Genomic DNA, 20,884 nt, shown 5'->3' on the forward strand with positions numbered 1-20,884 from the left:
TTTTCCATTTGGAATTTTACCACAACCCACTGAGAGTACTCTTTTTAAAGTGCAAAATGAAGAAGAATATAAATCAAAGTGTTTTATAACAAAACAGAATGCAATAAAATTTGATGTGTTTAATGGCATTAAAGAATGAGATAAGAAAGCTATTAGGTTTCTTCTACTATAGACCTCAGAGATAAACGAATATAAACAATTTACTTCCCTGTAAAGATTATTTGCTGGTAAAATGAATTGACATCCTTTCACATAAACACATTTGTGGTTAAGACCCACTGCCATTTTTCCTCCACTTTGAATGATACTGGTGGCCAGTTTTGTTCAAGATTATCCTTAGATGACCTCTGGTCTAGCTGTAACACTTCTAATACTGAAAAAGGAACGAGTGGTCCATCATCTACAAATGCTAACACTGTTAGCTACCACTTCAATTCATTTTTCTTTTGTCTTAGGTAACCCTCTTCATATTAAATTAGGCCATTGATGCTGGGCTCGGTGGGACACGTCTGTAATTCCAGCACCTTCGAAGGCCAAGGCAGGTAGATCACCTGAGGCCAGGAGTTCGAGACCAGCCTGGCCAACATGGAGAAACCCCATCTCTACTAAAAATACAAAATTAGCCTGGCACATTGGCATGCACCTGTAATCCCAGCTGCTCGGGAGGCTGAGGCAGAAGAATCGCTTGAACCCAGGAGGCAGAGGTTGTGGTGAGCCAAGATTGTGCCGTTGCACTTCAGCCTGGGCAACAAGCATGAAACTCCATCTCAAAATAAAATAAAATAAAATAGGTGGTTGGATTTTTCGCAAAAACTAGCAAAACGATTCATTAGCTTCCAGATAAAAGGACTATGATAGTGAAAAATGTTCTAATATCTCAGTGTAGACATCCCATTCTCTCTTTCAATGCTTCATTTTAAAGTCTCATCTGTTACTCATTCGTTTTTATCCAAGGGCTTTTCATGATGTTGCAGACCGGATAGAACACGGGCTTTGCAGTGTGAGGCTTTGACCAATTCATTCGACTTCTCTGAGCTTCAATTTCCTCATCCATAAAATAAATACTTGACTCACAGGGTTGTTTTGAAAATTCAATAAAATAACATTAAAAAGCTCCCCTTCTCCCACTGCTCAGTTTATAACCTAGAGGACAATCAATCCATGATCACCAATAATAATCTGTCATAGGAATATACTTGTCATTGAAATATGTATTTATTTTTGCCCCAAGAAGCGAGTTTACTATAGTTTTAGCACATTTTTGAATACCCAAGATCAAAGCAACATTATAGCACAAAAGAGCAAAAATATCATTCTAGCATAATATTGTAACTTGAGAAAAGTTTCAAATGCTCAAGCAAAAGTATGAAACATCAGGCTAAAAGGTTTATTAACTGAAAGACTTATCAGCATCTTTAAAATGTAAATGCATACCTGAATCTCCCAAGGAAGGACATGACATTCAACAGTGACCATAGAATTCCCTTTTCAAGGCTGCTCTCAGGGGACTAGCACTCTTTGGAATAAACTTTGGGAAGTTGTTTTAATACAAACCTACATAATGATGACTTTCCTTGAAGTTTTTTTCAAACAGGCTATTTCACTGGTAATCATAAACATCTAATTTTGAATAGAGGATTATGTATGTTCAATTTATGTAAGCTTTGTTAATACTTTCAGGGTTCAGAATTTTTTTTCTGATTTTACATCATAAAATAATTGCTTACTGTAATATTTATTACTAGTTACCATGCATATACTTAACTGTAATTGGATAAAATTAACTTATTGGCCTGTGATCCCAGCACTTTGGGAGGTTGAGGCAGGTGGATCACGAGGTCAGGAGTTTGAGACCAGCCTGGCCAACATGGTAAAACCCCTGTCTCTATTAAAAATATAAAAATTAGCCAGGCATATTGGTGGACACTTGTAATCCCAGCTATTCAGGAGGCTGAGGCAGGAGAATCGCTTGAGCCCAGGAGGCAGAGGTTGCAGTGAGCTGAGATCGTGCCACTGAACTTCAGCATGGGTGACAGAGCAAGACTCCATCTCGAAAAAAAAAAAAAAAAAAAAAATATATATATATATATATATATATAGTCCACAAGGAATCCCGAGTGGAAATTTCCTAAACCTGGAAACAAAAAGGAGAAGTACAAGAAAAAGGATGAGGAGGAGGAGAACAAAGAACTATTTTTTCACATGTATGTTGGAGATCATTATTAATCTTTATTTTTTCTCCTTGCTATAAAACTACAATTTTCTGTACAATTCTTCAAGTAAGATAATGGAAAATATAAACTTGGTGAAGCTGATTCAAAAACCGGGTTATGATAACTTTTTAAATATGAAGATACTCTGAATGATATTCATATAGGAGGTATATTCGAAATAAAAGTTAATTTAATTGCCATTGCTAAAATCTTTGTCCTAAGTTGGTTATTTTTAAAGTCTTTAACTTACATTGCATTTCTTTTGAAATTCAAATAAAAAGTATTTAAAAAAATATCTGTAGTAAAAACAAAGTCTGCATAGATTTGTTGCAACTAAACGACACGCAAGAGTTATGTCTAAAGAGAAAGCATAGAAGAGCCTGCATCTTTCTGTGTTTGTGGCCTGAGACGATTCACTCTGTGTAGGCTGTAATGTGAAATCCCACTACTCTGGCAATTTCCTGCCTAATTTGTCGTTGCTGCTAGGTGCTGAGTTGCTGAGTGGTAACCGGAGAGCTTTCCATCTGTTCCCTGTAAAGTCCAGTTAGAAGGAAATCGGTCAGTATTTCTGGTTCTCTCTTACATTTGTTCCCGACACCATAGGGTTCCCAAGGTCACACACCACCATCCTGGTTACATTTTCCATCTTGTACTCACAGCTCAGTGGTCGAAATCCCTACAATGGGAAAGAACAGGGGATTTAGGGGGCAGCATAAATGACATCTTGACACAAAAGCCATGCTGGGGGCCTGGGAGCTCCCCTGGATCTCAAACACCCAGGAGGGTGACAGTGCAAAAAAAGTAATTGATGACCCTTAACTGAGAAGAGAAAGTAGTGAGAGAAAAGTAAAAGTTAAATTTTAGAAATAAATGTATTGGGTGGGTAAGCATATTTATTGTGTTTCATTAAGGAAGACAATGCGTAATATAGTATTTATAGACAGTATCTTCACTAATGTTAATGTGAAACTCAGAGCATGAAAATCACAAATTATTAAACATGAGTAAATAAATTTATTCTATTAAGCTTTACAAAAACAAAATGATCATAATATGTATAGATTATCATGAGATTCAATGATCATTTGCCAGAGAATTGCCTTGAACACCAATTTCTATACACCATGGTCCCATTTTGAGATCATGCAATTGACTTTCTTCTGTTCTTCATTATTTCAGATGTAAAGAGAATGCCTTCATGTTTAGCAGTACTTCCTATTTCCTTTCCTACCCCTATATCCTATTCCAAGTAGAGTTCATACAAACTGAAGTTGGAAGAGGTTCTGGGAGCTATATACTGGTCAAATTCTCAAGGTTGAGCAGATGAGAGGGGAAATACAGATTTGTTCTGGAACGATTGCCCTTGGTTTCCAGCTCCTCTTCATGTCCGCATGCTATTCCCAGCTGCTTAGAAACCCACCCCTCACTCTCTACCCTATTCTTTTTCCATACCTCAAACCCTTTGGTCCCACTCTGCATGTAGCCATAGCTACTTACACTTCTCCATTGTTTCATTCTAACTTATTATATGCCATCAGTATATTATCTGTCACCCTTGTTCCCAAACATAAGCTTGCAATATGAGGACTTTCATAAAGGAGCAAATTTTGGGGGAATTTCTGTCCCTGTGATAGGTTCGGAAGAGGGTTCCCAATATAATGACCATTTATCCATCTGTCAGCTCTATTGAAATTCTATTTTTTTATCCTTTTTCTGTTATCTATTGAAATTTTATATAAGAAAATAAAGTTTCAGAAACGATCCTCCATTCCCTTCTATTTTATTAACAAAAACCCAAACCCAAAACTCAAGCAAAAAACATGAAACATTCCCCAGACATCTAGCTAAAGAATTCTGTAAGTAAACCACACACTTTTGAGAATATAAGCTTCAAGAAGGCAGAGGTTTTTGTGTCTGTTCTAGTCCTAATGCCTAGAGCAGACTTGGACACAAAGTAAGTGACAGTTCAGGAACAACAGAGTAGAGACAACTGACACCTTCTTGTAAAAGAGAAGGCTACAATGAAACAGACAAATATGCAACTAAGTGTACAACCCTGCTCCCAGAATCCCCCAGATAGACACATGGAAACATCTGTCCTAGTTATTGAGAAAGGAACGGATCACTAATATTTGGAGGCACAATTTAATACATCCTCTCTTCAAATATCCTGAAAGACAGTTATGTTAAAAGTGGTAACATTCTTTCTTCTCAAAGATAGGTTTACTATGTATTCAGCTTCTTAAGGATCCATATCTAACCCCTAATCACACAGAGAGGCTTTGTGTGGGGATTATTAACTCAGTCATGAAAACAGAAAAAACAAAACCCAGAAAAATCTTTCATAACTGCTCAAATGTCCCTTGAATGTAATTCAAGGATTTAGTTTCTATAGTAAATATATTTTTAAAATCTCACCTAAAGGTTAAAAGTTATATGTACAGTTTTCCCCCAGCTTTCTGGAAACAGTTCTTTGACATCAATCAAAGAATTTTTTTCTCCCTTTCACATCCCCTCCACCCTTTTTCCTTTTTTAAGCGTTATTTCCTCTCTTTAATAAGAGGAGCAATGAACTTTTTCTGAACATTTCTAGATGATTTTCCTCTGCAGTTCCAGGGACATTCTTGTTCAAATCCATTTATAGCTCTTAGAGTGTTCTTCTTTCACTGAAAGCATTAACTGTGTACCCACTATTGACCAGGCCTGACAAATAACACCCCTTGTCCTCATTGAATTCTTAGTTATTTTAACAACTGGAACAAGTAATTCTAAGCAATTGTAACAGCAATGGAAACACACAGTTGCAGTAGAGTTGGGTAAATTTTATGATAGGATAAATAAATAGTGACAAAGGAGGACCTGCACATAGATCCAAGCAATCAGAGAAGGCATCCTGGAGGAAGTGGCATCTAAGCTGATGGGGGCAGTGCATATCAGTGGTTAAGAAGAGGGTTCCAGCCGGGCGTGGTGGCTGACATCTGTAATCCCAGCACTTTGGGAGGCCGAGGCAGGTGGATCACCTGAGGTCAGCAGTTTGAGAGCAGCCTGGCCAACATGGTGAAACTCCATCTCTACTAAAAATACAAAAATTAGCCAGGCGTGGTGGCCGGCACCTGTAATCCCAGCTACTAGGGAGGCTGAGGCAGGAGAATCACTGGAACCCAGGAGGCAGAGGTTGCAGTGAGCTGAGATCACGCCACTGCACTCCAGCCTGGATGACAGAGTAAGGCACCATCTCAAAAAAACAAAACAAAACAAAAACAAAAAACAGAACAAACAGGGGCCTGGATTTAACGTTTGACGTTTGAACTTGCTTCTACTACATAATAGCTGTATAACCTTGGGCATGTTACTTAATTTATTCTTATCTGTAAAACAGGGATAGTGACAGTAGCTTCTCTATAAGGCTGTTATAAGAATGAAATACATTCAAGAACTCAGAGGATTACTCAGCTCATAGCAGTTGTTCAATAAATGTTAGCCACCTCAATTATTATTGTCTCAATTATTATTAAGCCTCAATTTTTATTAAGTCTCAATTATTATTTGAAGGATGAGTGAAAAGAAGTAAAAATAAGTAAGATAGACAAAGAGGATGAGGGAGCAGAGTTAGTGTGTTGGAAGGAGAAATGGCTGGAACAAGCTCTCTGTGTCATTACAGGTATGGAAAAGAAATTCAAGCTGGCTGGAAGCATCAGCATTTAGTGATGAGGCTGAGGAGGCAAGTGGGAGTGATATGATCAAGGGCCTCATGCGTCATCTGAAGGATTTGGATCTTATCCTCAAAGCAATGGGGAGCTAGTGAGGATTTGAAGAGAGTGCCATGCTCAGATTTGCGATTTAGAAAGATGGATTTTTTTTTCTATGTTAGCGGTAACAAGTTGGCAAGATGAACTAGGAAGACTGTTGCAATAATCTGGGCAAAAGATCATGCCAGCCTGGATGAAGGTGGTGACGGTGGCTGTTGGATGGACTCAGTTCAGAATCTCTTTAGTTCACATCCTTCTCTCCATCCAACTGCTACTGTCATCACCCTCATCCAGGCTGGCATCACTTTCGGTGTTAGAAGCCAGGAGATGCTGGTGTCATTCTCGTACATAGAAAATGAAAGGGAAGCTGGATGTGGTGGCTCACACCTGTAATCTCAGCACTTTGGGAGGCCAAGGCTGGGGGATCACTTGAGGTTAGGAGTTCAAGATCAGCCTAGCCAACATGGTGAAACTGATCTCTACTAAAAATATTAAAATTAGTCAGGTATGGTGGTGGGCACCTGTAATCCCAGCTAGCTGGGAGGCTGAGGAAGGAGAATCACTTGAACCAGGGAGGCAGAGGTTGTAGTGAGCCAAGATCATGCCACTGCACTCCAGCCTGGGCAACAGAGCAAGACTCCAATAAAAAAAAAAAAAAAAAAAAGGAAGAAGGGTGTGAGTGGGAAGACCAAAAGTCTAGATACAGACATGCTGAAGGTGAGGCAGCTGTGAGAGATTGAAGAAGAGATGATAACAGGTCCCTAGAATCACCAAATTCACAGAGACAGAAAGTAGAATGGTGCTTACCAGGGCCTGGGGAAAGGAACAATGGGAATTATTTTTAAGGGTTGCAGAGGTTCTGTTTGGGATGATGAAAAAGGTCTGGAGGTGGACAGTGGTGATGTTGGCACTACCATGTAAATATAATGTCACTGAACTGTACACTTGAAAATGGCTACAATGATAAATTATATCTTATGTGTATCTTACTACAATCATAATGATGATCATGATGATGAATATAAAACACATACACCTTTTTCACAGAAAAATTAAGGAGAAAAATCACCAAAAGGAAATATAAAGGCTGGCTCAACTAAGGTTTCTGGAGCAAGAGATAATAAAAGACAAATGTTTTCAACAAAAGAATAGCCAACCTTACAATCAGATAATGCCTAATATTTTTCCCCTTGAGGAAAAAATGGTTAAAATATGTTGAACTGAGTTGAAATCAAAAGGTATACAAACCTCAAACTGTGTCAAAACAAGGAAGAAATTAGAATGTGGCTTAGTCACGTAAAATTCAAAGACCGAGGGAAGTCTCTGCCAAAGGGAAATTGATGGAGAAAAAAGTAGTGAAGGGATCATTCGAGATTACAGATAATGTCCCTTGTAATGTTTACAGCCAAAGATAGAATCCTAAGTGCTCTCCCGTGTTTTCTATGCAACAAAACCAACAGTAAACTGGATGTTTTGCTAAAAGAACACTTTAGAATAGGTCCTTTGTTGAGCAAAGTCGGGGGTGGAGTGACAAGAAGGGAACTGAAATAAAAATATGAGTGGAGCTCCAGAATATTAAAAACAAAACACACTCAAACTTCGTTTTTGTTTGTTTAATGCATTATCTGCATGTACGTATCTGTAGGCGACATTTTTCTGTTTTTGCTTATAGAGATTTTATTATGAAATGACATCTTCAAATCAAAGTGGTTATTAAACACCATTTTTATAAGTTGTGTGTATAATTACTCCATTTATTCTTACTTATTTATTTTTATCTTAAAGTGACTTTAATAGAGAAATGAAGAAGATTTAAAAAAAAAAATCACATAATTGGCCAGGCAAGGGTGGCTCGTGCCTATAATATCAGCACTTTGGAAGGCCAAGGTGGGTGGATCGTTTGACCCCATGTGTTCAAGACCAACCTGGGCCACATGGCAAAACTTCCTCTCTACAGAAAATACAAAAGTTGGCCAGGCGTGGTGGTGCACACCTGTAGTCCTAGCTACTCAGGAGGCTGAGATGAGAGTTTTGCTTGAGCCCAGGAGTTGGAGGTTGTAGTGAGCTATGATCACACTGCTCCACTCCATCCTGGGCAATAGAGCAAGACCCTGTCTCAAATAAATAAATAAATCACACAAAACAAAAAACAAACAAAAAAACACAACTAATTCAAGAAAGAAGAAAATGGGATGATTATAAAAACTACTTACTGGAGAAATTAGGGTTTATATTGATTTTCATGTTTGAAATAGCAGGGAAATGAAAGCTGAGTGGAGAGTTTCAAATACTCTTGAAAAGAAATGGAATGTTTTTTTCTATCTATCCAACCTTACTGTTAACATGGAAGAGTTAAGAATAATTTAGGACTATTTTTTAGAAAACTACTTTATTAAGATATGACTAACATACACAAAACAGCAGGACATATTTAATGTATAACATTTGATGACTTTGGAGCTTCTTTTTTCCTATATATTTCTTCAACAGAAACTCATAAGGATTTTAAACCAGTGTTAAAGATGCTCTATCATTACTCATCTGGATTTTTAAATTTTTTTGTTTTTTACTAAGAAGGATTCAACTAAAACAAAAAGAAATCATGAGACTAGAAATGTGAATAGAGAATTTTATATTCCCTAAGTTTTTAAATGTCTTTAAAATACCAACATCACAACAACAGTTTGTTAACATCTCTCTAGAAGAATTAGTTTTCATTACAAATTATTCAATCATTAAAATGGATGAGGTCCTCAGGGGGTGTGGTATTTGGAAACTAGTAGACATTTAATACATTTAAGCTAAATGAACAACACTATCAGCAAGTATTTAAGGAGCACCTACGCTACACCTCATCCTGTGAAGGAAACGTGACACTTGGGATTTACCCTTAATTGTGAGTTTGTATATTTCCGACACTGAGGGGCTTTCTCTGTTATTCTACAATGTATTTATAATGGTTTTCTAGACCAAGTGATTAAGGACACTGCAGAACTGGAGGATGCTTTGAATGGGAAGATTCATGTTCTGATAAGGAAAGGGAAGACTATAAATACCATTGTTGTCATTTAAACAAATAGTGGCATTGAGGAATGGCAAATGAGGAAGACCAGGCTGTTCCTGGTCATAATTCTGACAAGGTGGACCAAGAAGGAAGGGGAAGGACCTTGTTCCCCTTCCGGTGCCGGTCCAAGCTGTTATCAGTGCTGAGCAGGGATTGGTTGGACCTTTCTCCCTAACCAATAAGGAAAACCAGGCTTCCTGACATGTGTTTGAAACTGAAAGAACTCAACGCAAGGCTAGAAAAGCCAGTGAAGACAGGGAATTAGCTTGGGAGTTTAGCTTTTTGATCGCATTGGTAAGCTTCTTCGTTCAGTCAGTCTTGTTCTCTTTTTTGCCTTAGCTTTCAATCTTTGGCCAATTTATCTTTGCACTATGGCAAAGAAGATATTAACACTGTGTAAGCCTCCCCCCACCTCCATGGCTCATTGCTGTGGTGATTTAACAAAAGAAGGTATCATTTTACTGTCTTTTATTGAGGAAGAAACTCTCAGCTAAGATGGCCCTTCTTAACGTTTACTTGACTTCAAAAATATACTTAGCTCTTGACTTCAAATAATTTGCAGGCATTACCTTGTTGTTGCGTTCGATCCCAACATAATCTGCCTCTTCTGGTATCATTACAAAGAGTTCAGCTTCATATGCTCCTTCCCCTTCATTTCTTGCATTTATTATGAGCATAAGGTGATTTTCATCTCCAATGATTACCTGATGCTTATCTCTAAAAATGCAGTTTAGAAAGAAGTATTAGGTACTCTACTTCTTGGCTTCATGAATATTTTATTTAAGGATTTATTAAGGAGGAAAAGAAAAATGGCAAATGCAAAAAAAGAAGATGGACCATCATGAAGAGATGGTAGGAAGAGGCAAGATAATCATCTCTGGGTAAAAAGGGCAGGAAAACATCTAGTAGTGTGTTGGTAAATGTTTAACAACCAGTTCTCAAAAAAAAAAAAAGTATTGATTTATAACATTTTCAGATTCCAATGGTGTAAATCCATGCACCGTGGTCAATTTCAAGTTACCAACATATTTAACAATCTACCAACAAAATTCCTGCAAATTTAACATTTCACTTACAAGCCAAAATGAAGCAGCTTCAGCACTTCACTGAAAACATACATTAGGAAGAAAATGGACAATGAAATAAAAGGAAGAGAAGTGGTTTAGAAAGTAAGAGGGAGAGATTAATGCAAAGGAAATAATGAGACGGAAGAAGTAGGCAGATACGATAAGATCTTAAATCACTGATAGAGGATTTCAAGGTATTTTGAAGAGACGTAGTTCACTTAGAACTGCAAATCAAACCAATATTTGGAAATACCTATTGCACTTTTTAACCTTACTCAAAGCGATTGCCTGTGAAGTTGGTAAATTATGAAATCTGGGGGAAATCCCTCTGAGAAGTTACCAAGTACATTCCAAACACTGGCAGGGAGATAGTTCCTGGGAGGAAAAGGAGAACAAATCTGTTTCTTGACCATAGGATGTTTTACATCCTAGTCCATGTCTTCCCATAACAGAATACAATGCAATTTCCAGTGCTGGAATGGGGGCGTCCATTACTGGCAACTGTGAAGCCCTTTGATTCTTTTCAATTTTGTGACACCTTCTGCTTTACTCCATAGAGTGCTATTTAAGTATTTGTTCAGTAAGTCAACATTAATTTTGTTCTGACAGTTTTAAGGATGCCTTTGAGTCATGGGGTGCTGAAAAAAAAGTTTGGTTGAAGGTGTAGATGGAACTTGCCTGTCTGAATCCTTTGTCTACTTGACTGAGGCAAGTAAATATAACTCAAGCCACCCCATCAATAAGTTTACTTTCAACAAAAACTTTTTTTTTTCCAGTTTTGCTGAAAGATGAAATGGCCCAGGCAAAATCTTAGGGTGTGTCATTTGACACCGATGCCAAATAACTGACCCAAACCACAGGCTAACCCGAAGTGTAGCCAAGCTCAAGAATTTCATGCAGCATACTTTTGGTGGTCATTGGAAGTGTATACTTTCTCCAGAGAACCTTTAAATAAATACCTGTAATTCCATTACATAGAATGCACACATTTAGTTATTTAAACTTACGGTCTAGCTGACAGCTTCAAGTCAGGAACACACAGATTGTCTTCTCCACAGTCCACCAGAATGTGAGCCTGTGTTGTATAAACACACATCAGGAACAATCCAGGAAAATCTGAATCACACCCTTTTTCTTGAAAATTCTGAATGGTGCCACAAACGGAACCAGAGCTTTCGTCTCACTATGCATGACTCTACCCAAGCCAATAGCCTACATTTCATGGCGATCTCCCAATATAGGCCACTTTACATAATAGCCCAATTCCAATGCACTCCGAAATATCTGTAAAGAATGCAACTCTGGCAATGGCTTGAGGATTACAGGCTGTATTGCTTCCATTACAGCCACATTTTGAACAAATTAAATCTTGGTTGCACAAGAGGAAAGGCTTCCGAAAAACACAATCATGCAGTGTTTCAGGAAACATGGTAGGAAAACTCCCAAATGTTCCGTGTCTGCATGCAGAAATAAAAATGAAAGGAGCTGGCTTTAGTCTTAAAGCCATAAGGACGACACCCCAGAGAGCCTGCTTGAGAAAATACCGTCAAAGACCGCAAGGACTTACCTGTTCACTAACAACATTTTCCCTGTAGTAGTTCAATATTGGTTTCACTTCCAGGCCTTCCTTAAAGGTGGATTCGTCCAAACTGTAATTCAAACTAATGTTGATTGGAGATAATTTATCTCGGAATTCAGTTTCATCCTAGGAAAAATAATCACAAACTCAACAGAGGCTCCATGAAATAGCTGCAAGGTGTCAGTCTGCAAAAGTCAGGCAACACTGGAATTTACTCAATGAAAGTGAATGATGAAATAATTATCTTTGCAGCAGGCTTAGATGGAGGCTGATTTATGTGGTATATAGTTGCCAGCATACCTAATATACGTGCAGTGATGAAATCATTTAGAGCTGCGGTTTCATTGAAACATGCTTCTGGAGCCAATCTTTGGGTTCTCCAGACCTTCAACAACTCATGCAGAATTGGTCAAGTTGCAAAGTAAAAGATTACACTTGTATACCATAAATGTCACAAAAACCACCATGAATTTGGACTTTTGTTTTCGTGAGGTTGCCAGAATTTATGAGTTCTCTCTTGGGGCTCAGAAGAAGAAAACATCTTGATTCTCTTCCTCTCATCATCTTTTTAAGCCCTTGCCTGCATGAACTGCAGAACACCTTCAGGACATTTGAAGTTCTCTTGGAAAAAGAAACAGAATTCCTTTAGTAGGGAGGGGTAAGTGCCAAACAGCAAGCACTAAACACACGGTGGATATGTCACCCTTCAATTGTATGCCAATCAAGGGTCAGGTATCCAACTTTTCATTCTTGAGTGTGATTGTAATCTGTGATCTTCCCTAGGATGGTCCTTGCTAACTAAACCCCCTAATGGAAAAGAGAAATTGAGACAGTTATCACAACCTCACAACTGGCAAGGTGAAGATAGGTAATTGTGTTATAAATAATTTTACTTTTTAAATTTCGGTAGGTTTTGAAGTCACTGTAAAAATACATTACTTTAAAGAAGATAATTATAAATTACTTCTAATAAAAGCTTTGAATGTCTAAATGTTTTCCTGAGTTGGCTCTGAAATGTGCATTGATAAAAATCTAACAAGACATACTCACATAGGAGAAAAATTCACATAAATTACGTTGCACTTTTATGTTTTTTGGGGAGGAGGTGGGTAGAAATGAAAACCATGTGAACTGAATGCCATTATAAAGATTTTGTTCAAAATGAAAAGAAGCCTTAGAAATTAATAGCAACACATCATCAGGTTAGTTGAAGTCAGGGTCAAGAGGAGAGTATTTGACCCTAAAATAAAGTTTCCTGCTATGAAAATGAAAACAGACGGATGGGGGTCTATGCAGACAAATATGATGGTTAAATGGAGAAAAATGGTTGGAATTCGGATATGAAAGTGAGTGGCCAGAGGAGTCTTTCTGGCATACTTACTCGAAGGTAAACGATGAAATCCCGGCACCGGTGGGATTTCTGCCCTTTTATCACAAGAGGGAAGACACGATGAGCCTGATGGTTATCAAGGAAGAGTGTCCGTTTAATGGCTCCTTTCTGTTTCAGGGAATCTAATTGCACCTCTGCCATCAAGACTAAAGAACAGAAGTAAAGTAGAGAAAAAGTATTCAGTGAACACAGTGCTCTATCAGAGAGATGAATTTCCATTTCAAGTTGCTTATTCAGGAAACATTTATTTTTCATAGTTGAGATCAAGCATGATAGATGAACTGGAAAAATTTTATAACATACTCTCCAAGCTAAAAATGTTTTATAATGGTTTTATAAAAGTTGTCATTCTCCCTATAATTACATGTTCTTATAAATAATAGTATTACCAAGTACTGAAGTAATATTTATGTAGAAGGTTCCATATATGCAATAGACATCTTGGTATTCCTCAAGGGTTCTTTCATTTTATATGGTCTGTGCAGAGAAATGGTTACTGTTCAACTTTCTTAGTATAGTATAAGAATGTAAAAATGAAAACGTGCTTACCTATTGTGTTTGAAATGCTCTGGCCTGCGACAGATGCACATACTCTTAAAGAAAAGCTATAGAAAATAATAGTCAGTAATTTATTGGTTAATAAAGTTTTGAATCTAAAGTAGAAGCCTTCCTTTACCTCATCCCAGATAATGAATATCATTTTCTCTATATATTTCTAATTATACACACACACACACACACACACGCGTGTGCACACACACTCACCCCTTCTACCAGTTGGTCTCAACACTAATACAGTTAAGACAAGTGACATTATCATTACATGGAAGGTAATACTGGAAAATAGTACAGGAGGTTAACTGATTTAATCAATTGCTCAATTAATCAATTCCTTGTTGCTTTTATTCAATGAATACAAGTGAGTATCTTCCATGTGCCAGTGAGAGAAGAATTAGGCAGCACAGCAAGAAGATAGCTAGAGGTAAAGTCTGGAGGTGAGTAAGAATCTGGACCCATTTGAGAAAATTGAAGAAATTCAGTGTAGTCGGGGCACTGAGCAAGATGGCAAAGTTGTAGGAGACAAGGCCGGCTTGGTGGATTGCTGAGGAACAGGGCTTTGAAAGTCATGCTAAAAAATACAGATTTAATCTTCAGAAGCATGGAGCACATGGTATGCTTAACTTAAAAGACCCACTCTGCTTGGAGGGAGATGGAATTTGGCAGAACCTTGCTACAGTTGGGGTAAGACTAGAGGTAGAGACGAGAAGAGGGAGGGGAGAAAGAGAAATAGCAAGCTTAGCATGGCTGTCTCAAGCTAGGTAGGCACAATGATACAGGAATAAAGACAATCAAGAGAAGGCAGATGTCCATGAGAGACACTTTGGAGTTGTGCCTTGAACACGTGATGACTACCATTCAAGGCAATGTCTGCACTGGCTTGTAGGTTGATCTGCACTTGGCTTTGGTCTGTGGCTACAGATGGAATGAGAGATGGCTGACTCCCTGGCTGCCTTTGCTGAATGAATGTGCTCACCTCTCCCTGAAAAATTCCAAGCCCTAACAGCCATCACTAGAGATGGGGCCTTTTCTCGTTTCTAGGAAAGTGAAAATATAAGAAAATACTTAAGTAGGGTTTAATGACGATCATAAACTTTTTACCAGTAAAATACCATAGTATGATTTGGGTATTTCTACAGAATTCAAAGGGAGTAAATAATCCCCAATCATACTTTAATTCTGTGTCAGTTTCCTGTGTCAAATATAATGAAAAAGTGTCACATCTGGGATTCATCTATCTTCCATGACCTCAGTCAACGTCTCCCCTCAGGGTAAATAATTTGCCACATACCATTAAGCCAAAAGTTTCCTGAAATGTCTATGCTATTATAAGTGTTTATTCCGCTTCCCCAGAGAAATCACTGATTCCAACTCGCTTCTGCTTCAATTAGAATTATTCAAGAAAGACGAAGAATTAATCACATCTTTCAATTTTGTAGTAAACCTGGCTTTCAAAATTAGAATTTTCCTGTGTCCAATCTTTTTGGAAGTATTTGGGTGTATGTTCAAATCGGCCAATGATCTTTTTTTCTATTCATCATTAACTGCGTAGACATAGGCCAATAAAATATATTCCTATTTATAATGAAATTATCAACATATATATTAAAATCATTTTAGATATAGCATGTTTAATACAAACAATTCAAATTCAAAAGCAATAACAAATTTTTAAAAAGGAATAAAGTTATGCAAATGAATATCTTTTTTTTTTCTTATGAGATGGTGTATGGTTGATAAATGATGTTATTAGCTAAAGGGTTACTATTTATTTATGAGTTACATGTCAGTATAAATCTGTTTCTTTCTCAGCTCTCTCTGTTATCTGAATATCATCAGCAACTGGATGACTTAAATTTTTTTTCATACAAGTGTAATATCACTGCTACAATGTGCTGAATTCTCAATAATAGTACTCCAACCTAAACCTGCCAGTTCATAGATCACTTTAGTGGAAAAGAGTCTGTCAAGTCATAATTTTTCAAACACTCTGTTCTGATCTATAAAGAAAATTTCAAGATTTTACAGTAGTGCATTGATGTGCTCATTCTGAATTTAGAAAAACATATGTACTATATTATATGTAAGCACACATACATCATGGGTCATATAGAGTATAGAATTAGGATCACTTGAAGGTCTACGGCTAATTACAAAGTATACTTGGGTCATTAGGGAAAGCTGTAAACTTTGATTAAATTAGAATTAAAATTTCAAACTAGAAATATTGGTCATTTTCACTATGGCCCATTAGTCTAAATAGGTCTGATTGGAACAAAAAAACCCATAAAAACAACCCAGGTCCCTTATTACATAAGTTCTAAATTAAACCGTTTATGGACAATGCTTTTGATATGGCCAGAAGGCAGGGCGATATACTACATGATCTTCTGAGGCTAGTCCCAACCCAAGCATGGTTGGAATAATGGTTCTGCGATGTGACTGTGCTCATAGCGGTCTATGATGAAGAGAAAATGAGATAAAGGTGAAACATGATTTAAAAGTACAAAGCAATTCATTTTACATTCTCTTCAGTTTTCAATCCTATTTCAGTGATAGCAAATAGCAGGTTTCACATAGTCACTCACATCCGACAAGTTTTTTAAATCAGGTTGGACAAGTGGGTAATTACTCACGTTTACATTTCTAAAATGAAATATTGCGCTAGTTTTTCCTTTTTATAAATGGTTAGTCGCCAATTATATTAATATTTATTGAGCTGGCTTTCCCCCCTTTTTCTAACTTAGAAATGCCAATTAAAGATAGTCACTTTATAAAACTACACTGCTGTTTGAAAGACACAGAAATCCACATCGATGGAAGTGAAGAACTGTTTGCCAAGTAGAGTTTATGTGATAGTTTTCAGATGTGTGATATAAGATTATATCAAATACAGACACAAATAACAGCGGAGAAAATCAACAGAGACCTTTCAATCATTTTGGAAAAACTAAATTAAGTTCCTAAAATAAAGAAAAAAGAGAATCAAAGAAACACATTCTAGACTGAATCAGCTGTTAACTTTCTGTCTTCTGAGACGCTGAGGCACCATTCACAAATTTTGCATGTGAAAATAAGACCTCTTCCAGAAAAATGTATGCAATAGAAACAAATATAATTGTAAAGGGATATACATTTGTCCACATAGCAAACTGCACTTTAACTTAATCATACGATTAAATGCAGTAAGAAAATGGCTCATGAAAAGACAGACATTTAGACAGACATTCTCTTGTTAAAAAGGAATATTCGTTCCATAAAACCAAACAGAACTATTAATCTGGTGAAAAACAAAACAAAACAAAACACCAAAACTTCAATCTCATAAAAACATCCATTAAACTAAAACCCCTTAGAAGCACGTATCTGTTTCAAAACAACAACATTCTATATCAGAGCGTACCAAATGTGCTTATTCAAAGAATTCAGCTTAGAGGTCCATTCTGTTATGAAGGTGTGGACATGAGCCTGTTTGGGGGAAATACTGAAGTTTTAATACTCATGAACAAGTAGCAACTCTCACAGTTCATTGTGCATTTAATCATGCATGGGTAAGGATAAATGCTGGCTCTCCAACATATTTTCTCAGATCAGGTTTTCATTATACTATTTTACGACTTTAAACCATTTTAAAATGTGCCCAAGGCATTTTCCAACTCTTTTCAGAAGCAGTTAAAGAAGAGGACGTGCTCCCACCACACTCCCCAGCTCCCAGCAATAGGATGTTTTTCAAAGAATTCTTCAGGGTCCTCTAAGTCCCCACCCTCCACCCTTAAAAGCTTTGACTCCAGTATGAACTCCTGTCAAAAGGCCATCAACAACATGTTAAAATTGGCTGGAAATAACTTCTCTGGGTCAAGAGTGGTTAGTTCTGCAATTCTGACATTCTCAGAAACCAAAAATACTGTCTGAGTTAGACCACGTCTCCTGAAAAATAAGGGCAAAATATTAAACACCTCAAGGATTTGTTGATCTTTCAGAGGGTATACCCTGAAGGTATTAACCAACGTAGTGACTTCTAACCCTGGAGGACCTACGTATTGAGAAACTAAGTGGCATTTTCTTGAGCTGTGTTACAGTCAAGTTCCATCTTGTACTCCCATCAGATGGCTGACAAAATTCAGAAGGAACACTTTCAGAAGCTGGCTGATACAGCTGTATCAGCCAGCTTCTGAAAATCCAAGCAAAGCCTCCATCATCCAGGCAAAAGGAGTAATTCAATCACTATTCTTAATGATGAACACAAAAATACAGTTTATGGCACAAAAATCTTTACTTGTATAATGTGTTCCTTCTATCTAGTTGTGCATGCTAAGTTACAAAACTGGTATCTGTTGTCAGCATAGAAAACCCAGTAAATTAACCCGGTAAATTGACTAGTTAGAAAAGGGACATCGGCTGGGCATGGTGGCCTATGCCTGTAATCCCAGGACTTTGGAAGGCCGAGGCAGGCGGATCACCTGAGGTCAGGAGTTCGAGACCAGCCGGACTAACATAGTGAAACCCTGTCTCTACTAAAAATACAAAAATTAGCCAGGCATGGTGGTGGGTGCCTGTAATCCCGGCTACTCAGGAGGCTGAGACATGAGAATAGCTTGAACCTGGGAGGTGGAGGTTGCAGTGAGCCGAGATTGTGCCACTGCCCTCCAGCCTGGGTGACAAAGTGAGACTCCATCTCAAAAAGTAAATAAATAAATAAGACATTATATGAGCCTGAAAAGCAGTATCTATAAGCATACGCCCAAAATGTAAGAGTGTAGGTATTTTGTTATATTTTTACCTCAGTTAGTGTTTATTTTAGCACACCAAGAATCTAAGAGCAATCTCCAAGATTTGTTTCACTGGGAATTTCCCCAAATGTTTTTACACTTCTCCTCTCACCTAGAGCCTGCAGATTAGAGAAGTAGCCTTTGAATGGTAAGTCGATAGCCAAAGATCAGCACCATATCATAGGTTCTCTTGAAAGACGAACTCCTTGCTACTCAAACTTGGGCCACAGACCAGCAGCAACAGCATCTCTTGAAGCTTTTTTCGAGAAATGCAAAATCTAGGCCCCACCCCAGACTTACTGAATCCAAATCTGTGTTTTTCACAAGATACCCAGGTGATGTGAATTCACATTGGAGTTTGAGAAGCACTGGACTAACTCACCAGGCTGCAAATGTCACAGAGTCTGGAATCTGGCAAGTTTTATTTTCAAGATTGACAATCATTGGGTGCAGCAGAAGCTGGGCATCTACAGTCACAACCGGTCTTGCTCTGCAGGGAGAAAATGCAGGGTTTGTTTGAATAAACCACAAAGGTGATAGGCAGGGAGAAGCCCACTTCACTGCATACTGAACTCAGTAGTAGACAGAATACTTCAGAGGCCATTGCCAACATTCTTAGCATTTGTGCCAAGAATTTTGCTCACTGCATGAACAGGTGAGTACCACACTCAGCTAATTACCTCAAAACACATCTGGAAGCACACAAACACAAATAAAGAGTGCTGTGGGTCTGTCAGGCAAAGTTGCATACACAAACCTAATTTCTTGATGAAGTGGGCCCCCAGTATTAAGGAAATATTGCTGTGAAATATCGCTTGCCATCTGCTAGCATACCTACATCCGTATCTGATGAAATACATCATCTTATAACCATTCGTGTTTGTGAGTACTTGAAGTCTGCAACTTTTCATTGGTAATTTTAATTTTGTGAGTACTTGAAGTTTTGCAAATTATCATTGATAATTTTTAAATTTCCATTGATAGTTTTCAAGCTGAGCTTTGCAAATTTAGCTAAATACATGAAGGTGGGTTTGCAGAATAATTCTGTACATCAGCCAGAGAAGTGGTTCTCCATCCTGACTGCACAATATAATCACCTAAAGAGCTTTAAAACAAATTCTATGCCCAGGCCCTGCCACACCAACTGAACCAGAATTTATGGGGTAAGGATCAGACATTGGAATTTTAAACAAACTCTCCAGATAATTCTAATAGGTAGCCAAATTTGAGGAGAGAGACTGATAGAGCATAAGTAATTCAATTGCAGCCACCCAGATGAGAATAACAAAACAAAAAAGTATTAATAAATCATGGGGGAAGGAAATGGAGCAGATTTTAAAGCTTCGTTCCAAGATATGATCATTGGAAGCCAAAGTCCCCTAATGACAGGGAGAAATGAAGCCATGTTGGGTATGTTTCCCCCCAACAAGAGGAACGGCTGTGTCTCAGGGCAGAATGGGTTTACAGCACTGCTTCAAACAATAAGCAATGGGCCTGCCGGGATTTCTCCTAAGTTCCTTCATGCCACTTCTCTGTATTTTGTTACATAATTTTGCTTTCAATACTGTGTTAGTTCCACTCCTTGGAAAAGCAGATGATAAAACGGAACTAGATATGCAAGAGATGTACTGGGGTCAAACATCTATGAGGAAAAGTGGGGAGAGAGTGGAGGGGGCTGGGAGTTCTCATCCCTGGAAGGATCAAGGGAAGGACAGAGGACTGGATAAGAAAGTTCTGGCCTGGGCAACGGAGAGTCCTTGATCCAAATTTGCCCATGAGAGGAGTTCCATGTCTTGCAAGAACAGGTCTGCATTTGTGTTCTTGTTGTGTTGGCTAATTGTCTTGGAGCAGCTCATGGAAAACACAGCCTTGGCATGAAAGTGGCAGATTGAAAGCAGAGCAGCTGAGCCCTATGCCCATTCTGCTGCAGCAGCTCTGAGTGGTATACTCCGCGGCCACCGCAAACCCAAGTCCCATACTTCAGACACCTCGAGGGTTTCGACTGTCTGATTCTGTAGAACCTTAAGTGGGACATGGTTGGTACAAATCAACCCTCTTTGAGTTTGTCTTGGGACTGATGAAGGAGAAAACTTACCTATTTGAGGAAACCTAACCTTAGAATCTCTCTGGGAGCCGACTACGCTAGCACTATGCACCTAGTACACCCAGGTATGCCCTCGCCCTTTTGTCTTGATATTCTAACCTAGTGTCTTGAACTCTCATAAAACCTTTGTTTGTTTGTTTGTTTGTTTGTTTGTTTGTTTTTGAGATGGAATCTCTCACTCTGTCTCCCAGGCTGGAATGCAGTGGCACAATCTCTACTCACTACAGCCTCCACCTCCCGGGTTCAAGTGATTCTTGTGCCTCAGCCTCTCGGGTAGCTGGGATTACAGGCGTGCACCACCATGCCTGGCTAATTTTTGTATTTTAAGTAGAGATGGAGTTTTGCTGTGTTGGTTAGGCCGGTCTCAAACGCCTGACCTCAAGTGATCTGC

The 20,884-nt window shown here is 38.2% G+C and overlaps 1 protein-coding gene across 1 annotated transcript in view; it reads right to left on the reverse strand.

Moving 5' to 3' along the window:
* The window catches only part of ITGA8 (integrin subunit alpha 8), a 196,569-nt gene that overhangs the window by 77,673 nt on the left and 98,012 nt on the right, over nt 1-20,884 (reverse strand). Inside the window, 7 exon segments of the mRNA XM_050803292.1 lie at nt 2,797-2,889; nt 9,596-9,743; nt 11,101-11,168; nt 11,661-11,798; nt 13,054-13,208; nt 13,612-13,667; nt 18,772-18,879. Coding sequence (XP_050659249.1) covers nt 2,797-2,889; nt 9,596-9,743; nt 11,101-11,168; nt 11,661-11,798; nt 13,054-13,208; nt 13,612-13,667; nt 18,772-18,879 — 766 coding nt within the window.

The sequence above is a fragment of the Macaca thibetana genome, chromosome 9 (genome assembly GCF_024542745.1).
Source record: "Macaca thibetana thibetana isolate TM-01 chromosome 9, ASM2454274v1, whole genome shotgun sequence".
Lineage (NCBI taxonomy): Eukaryota > Metazoa > Chordata > Mammalia > Primates > Cercopithecidae > Macaca > Macaca thibetana.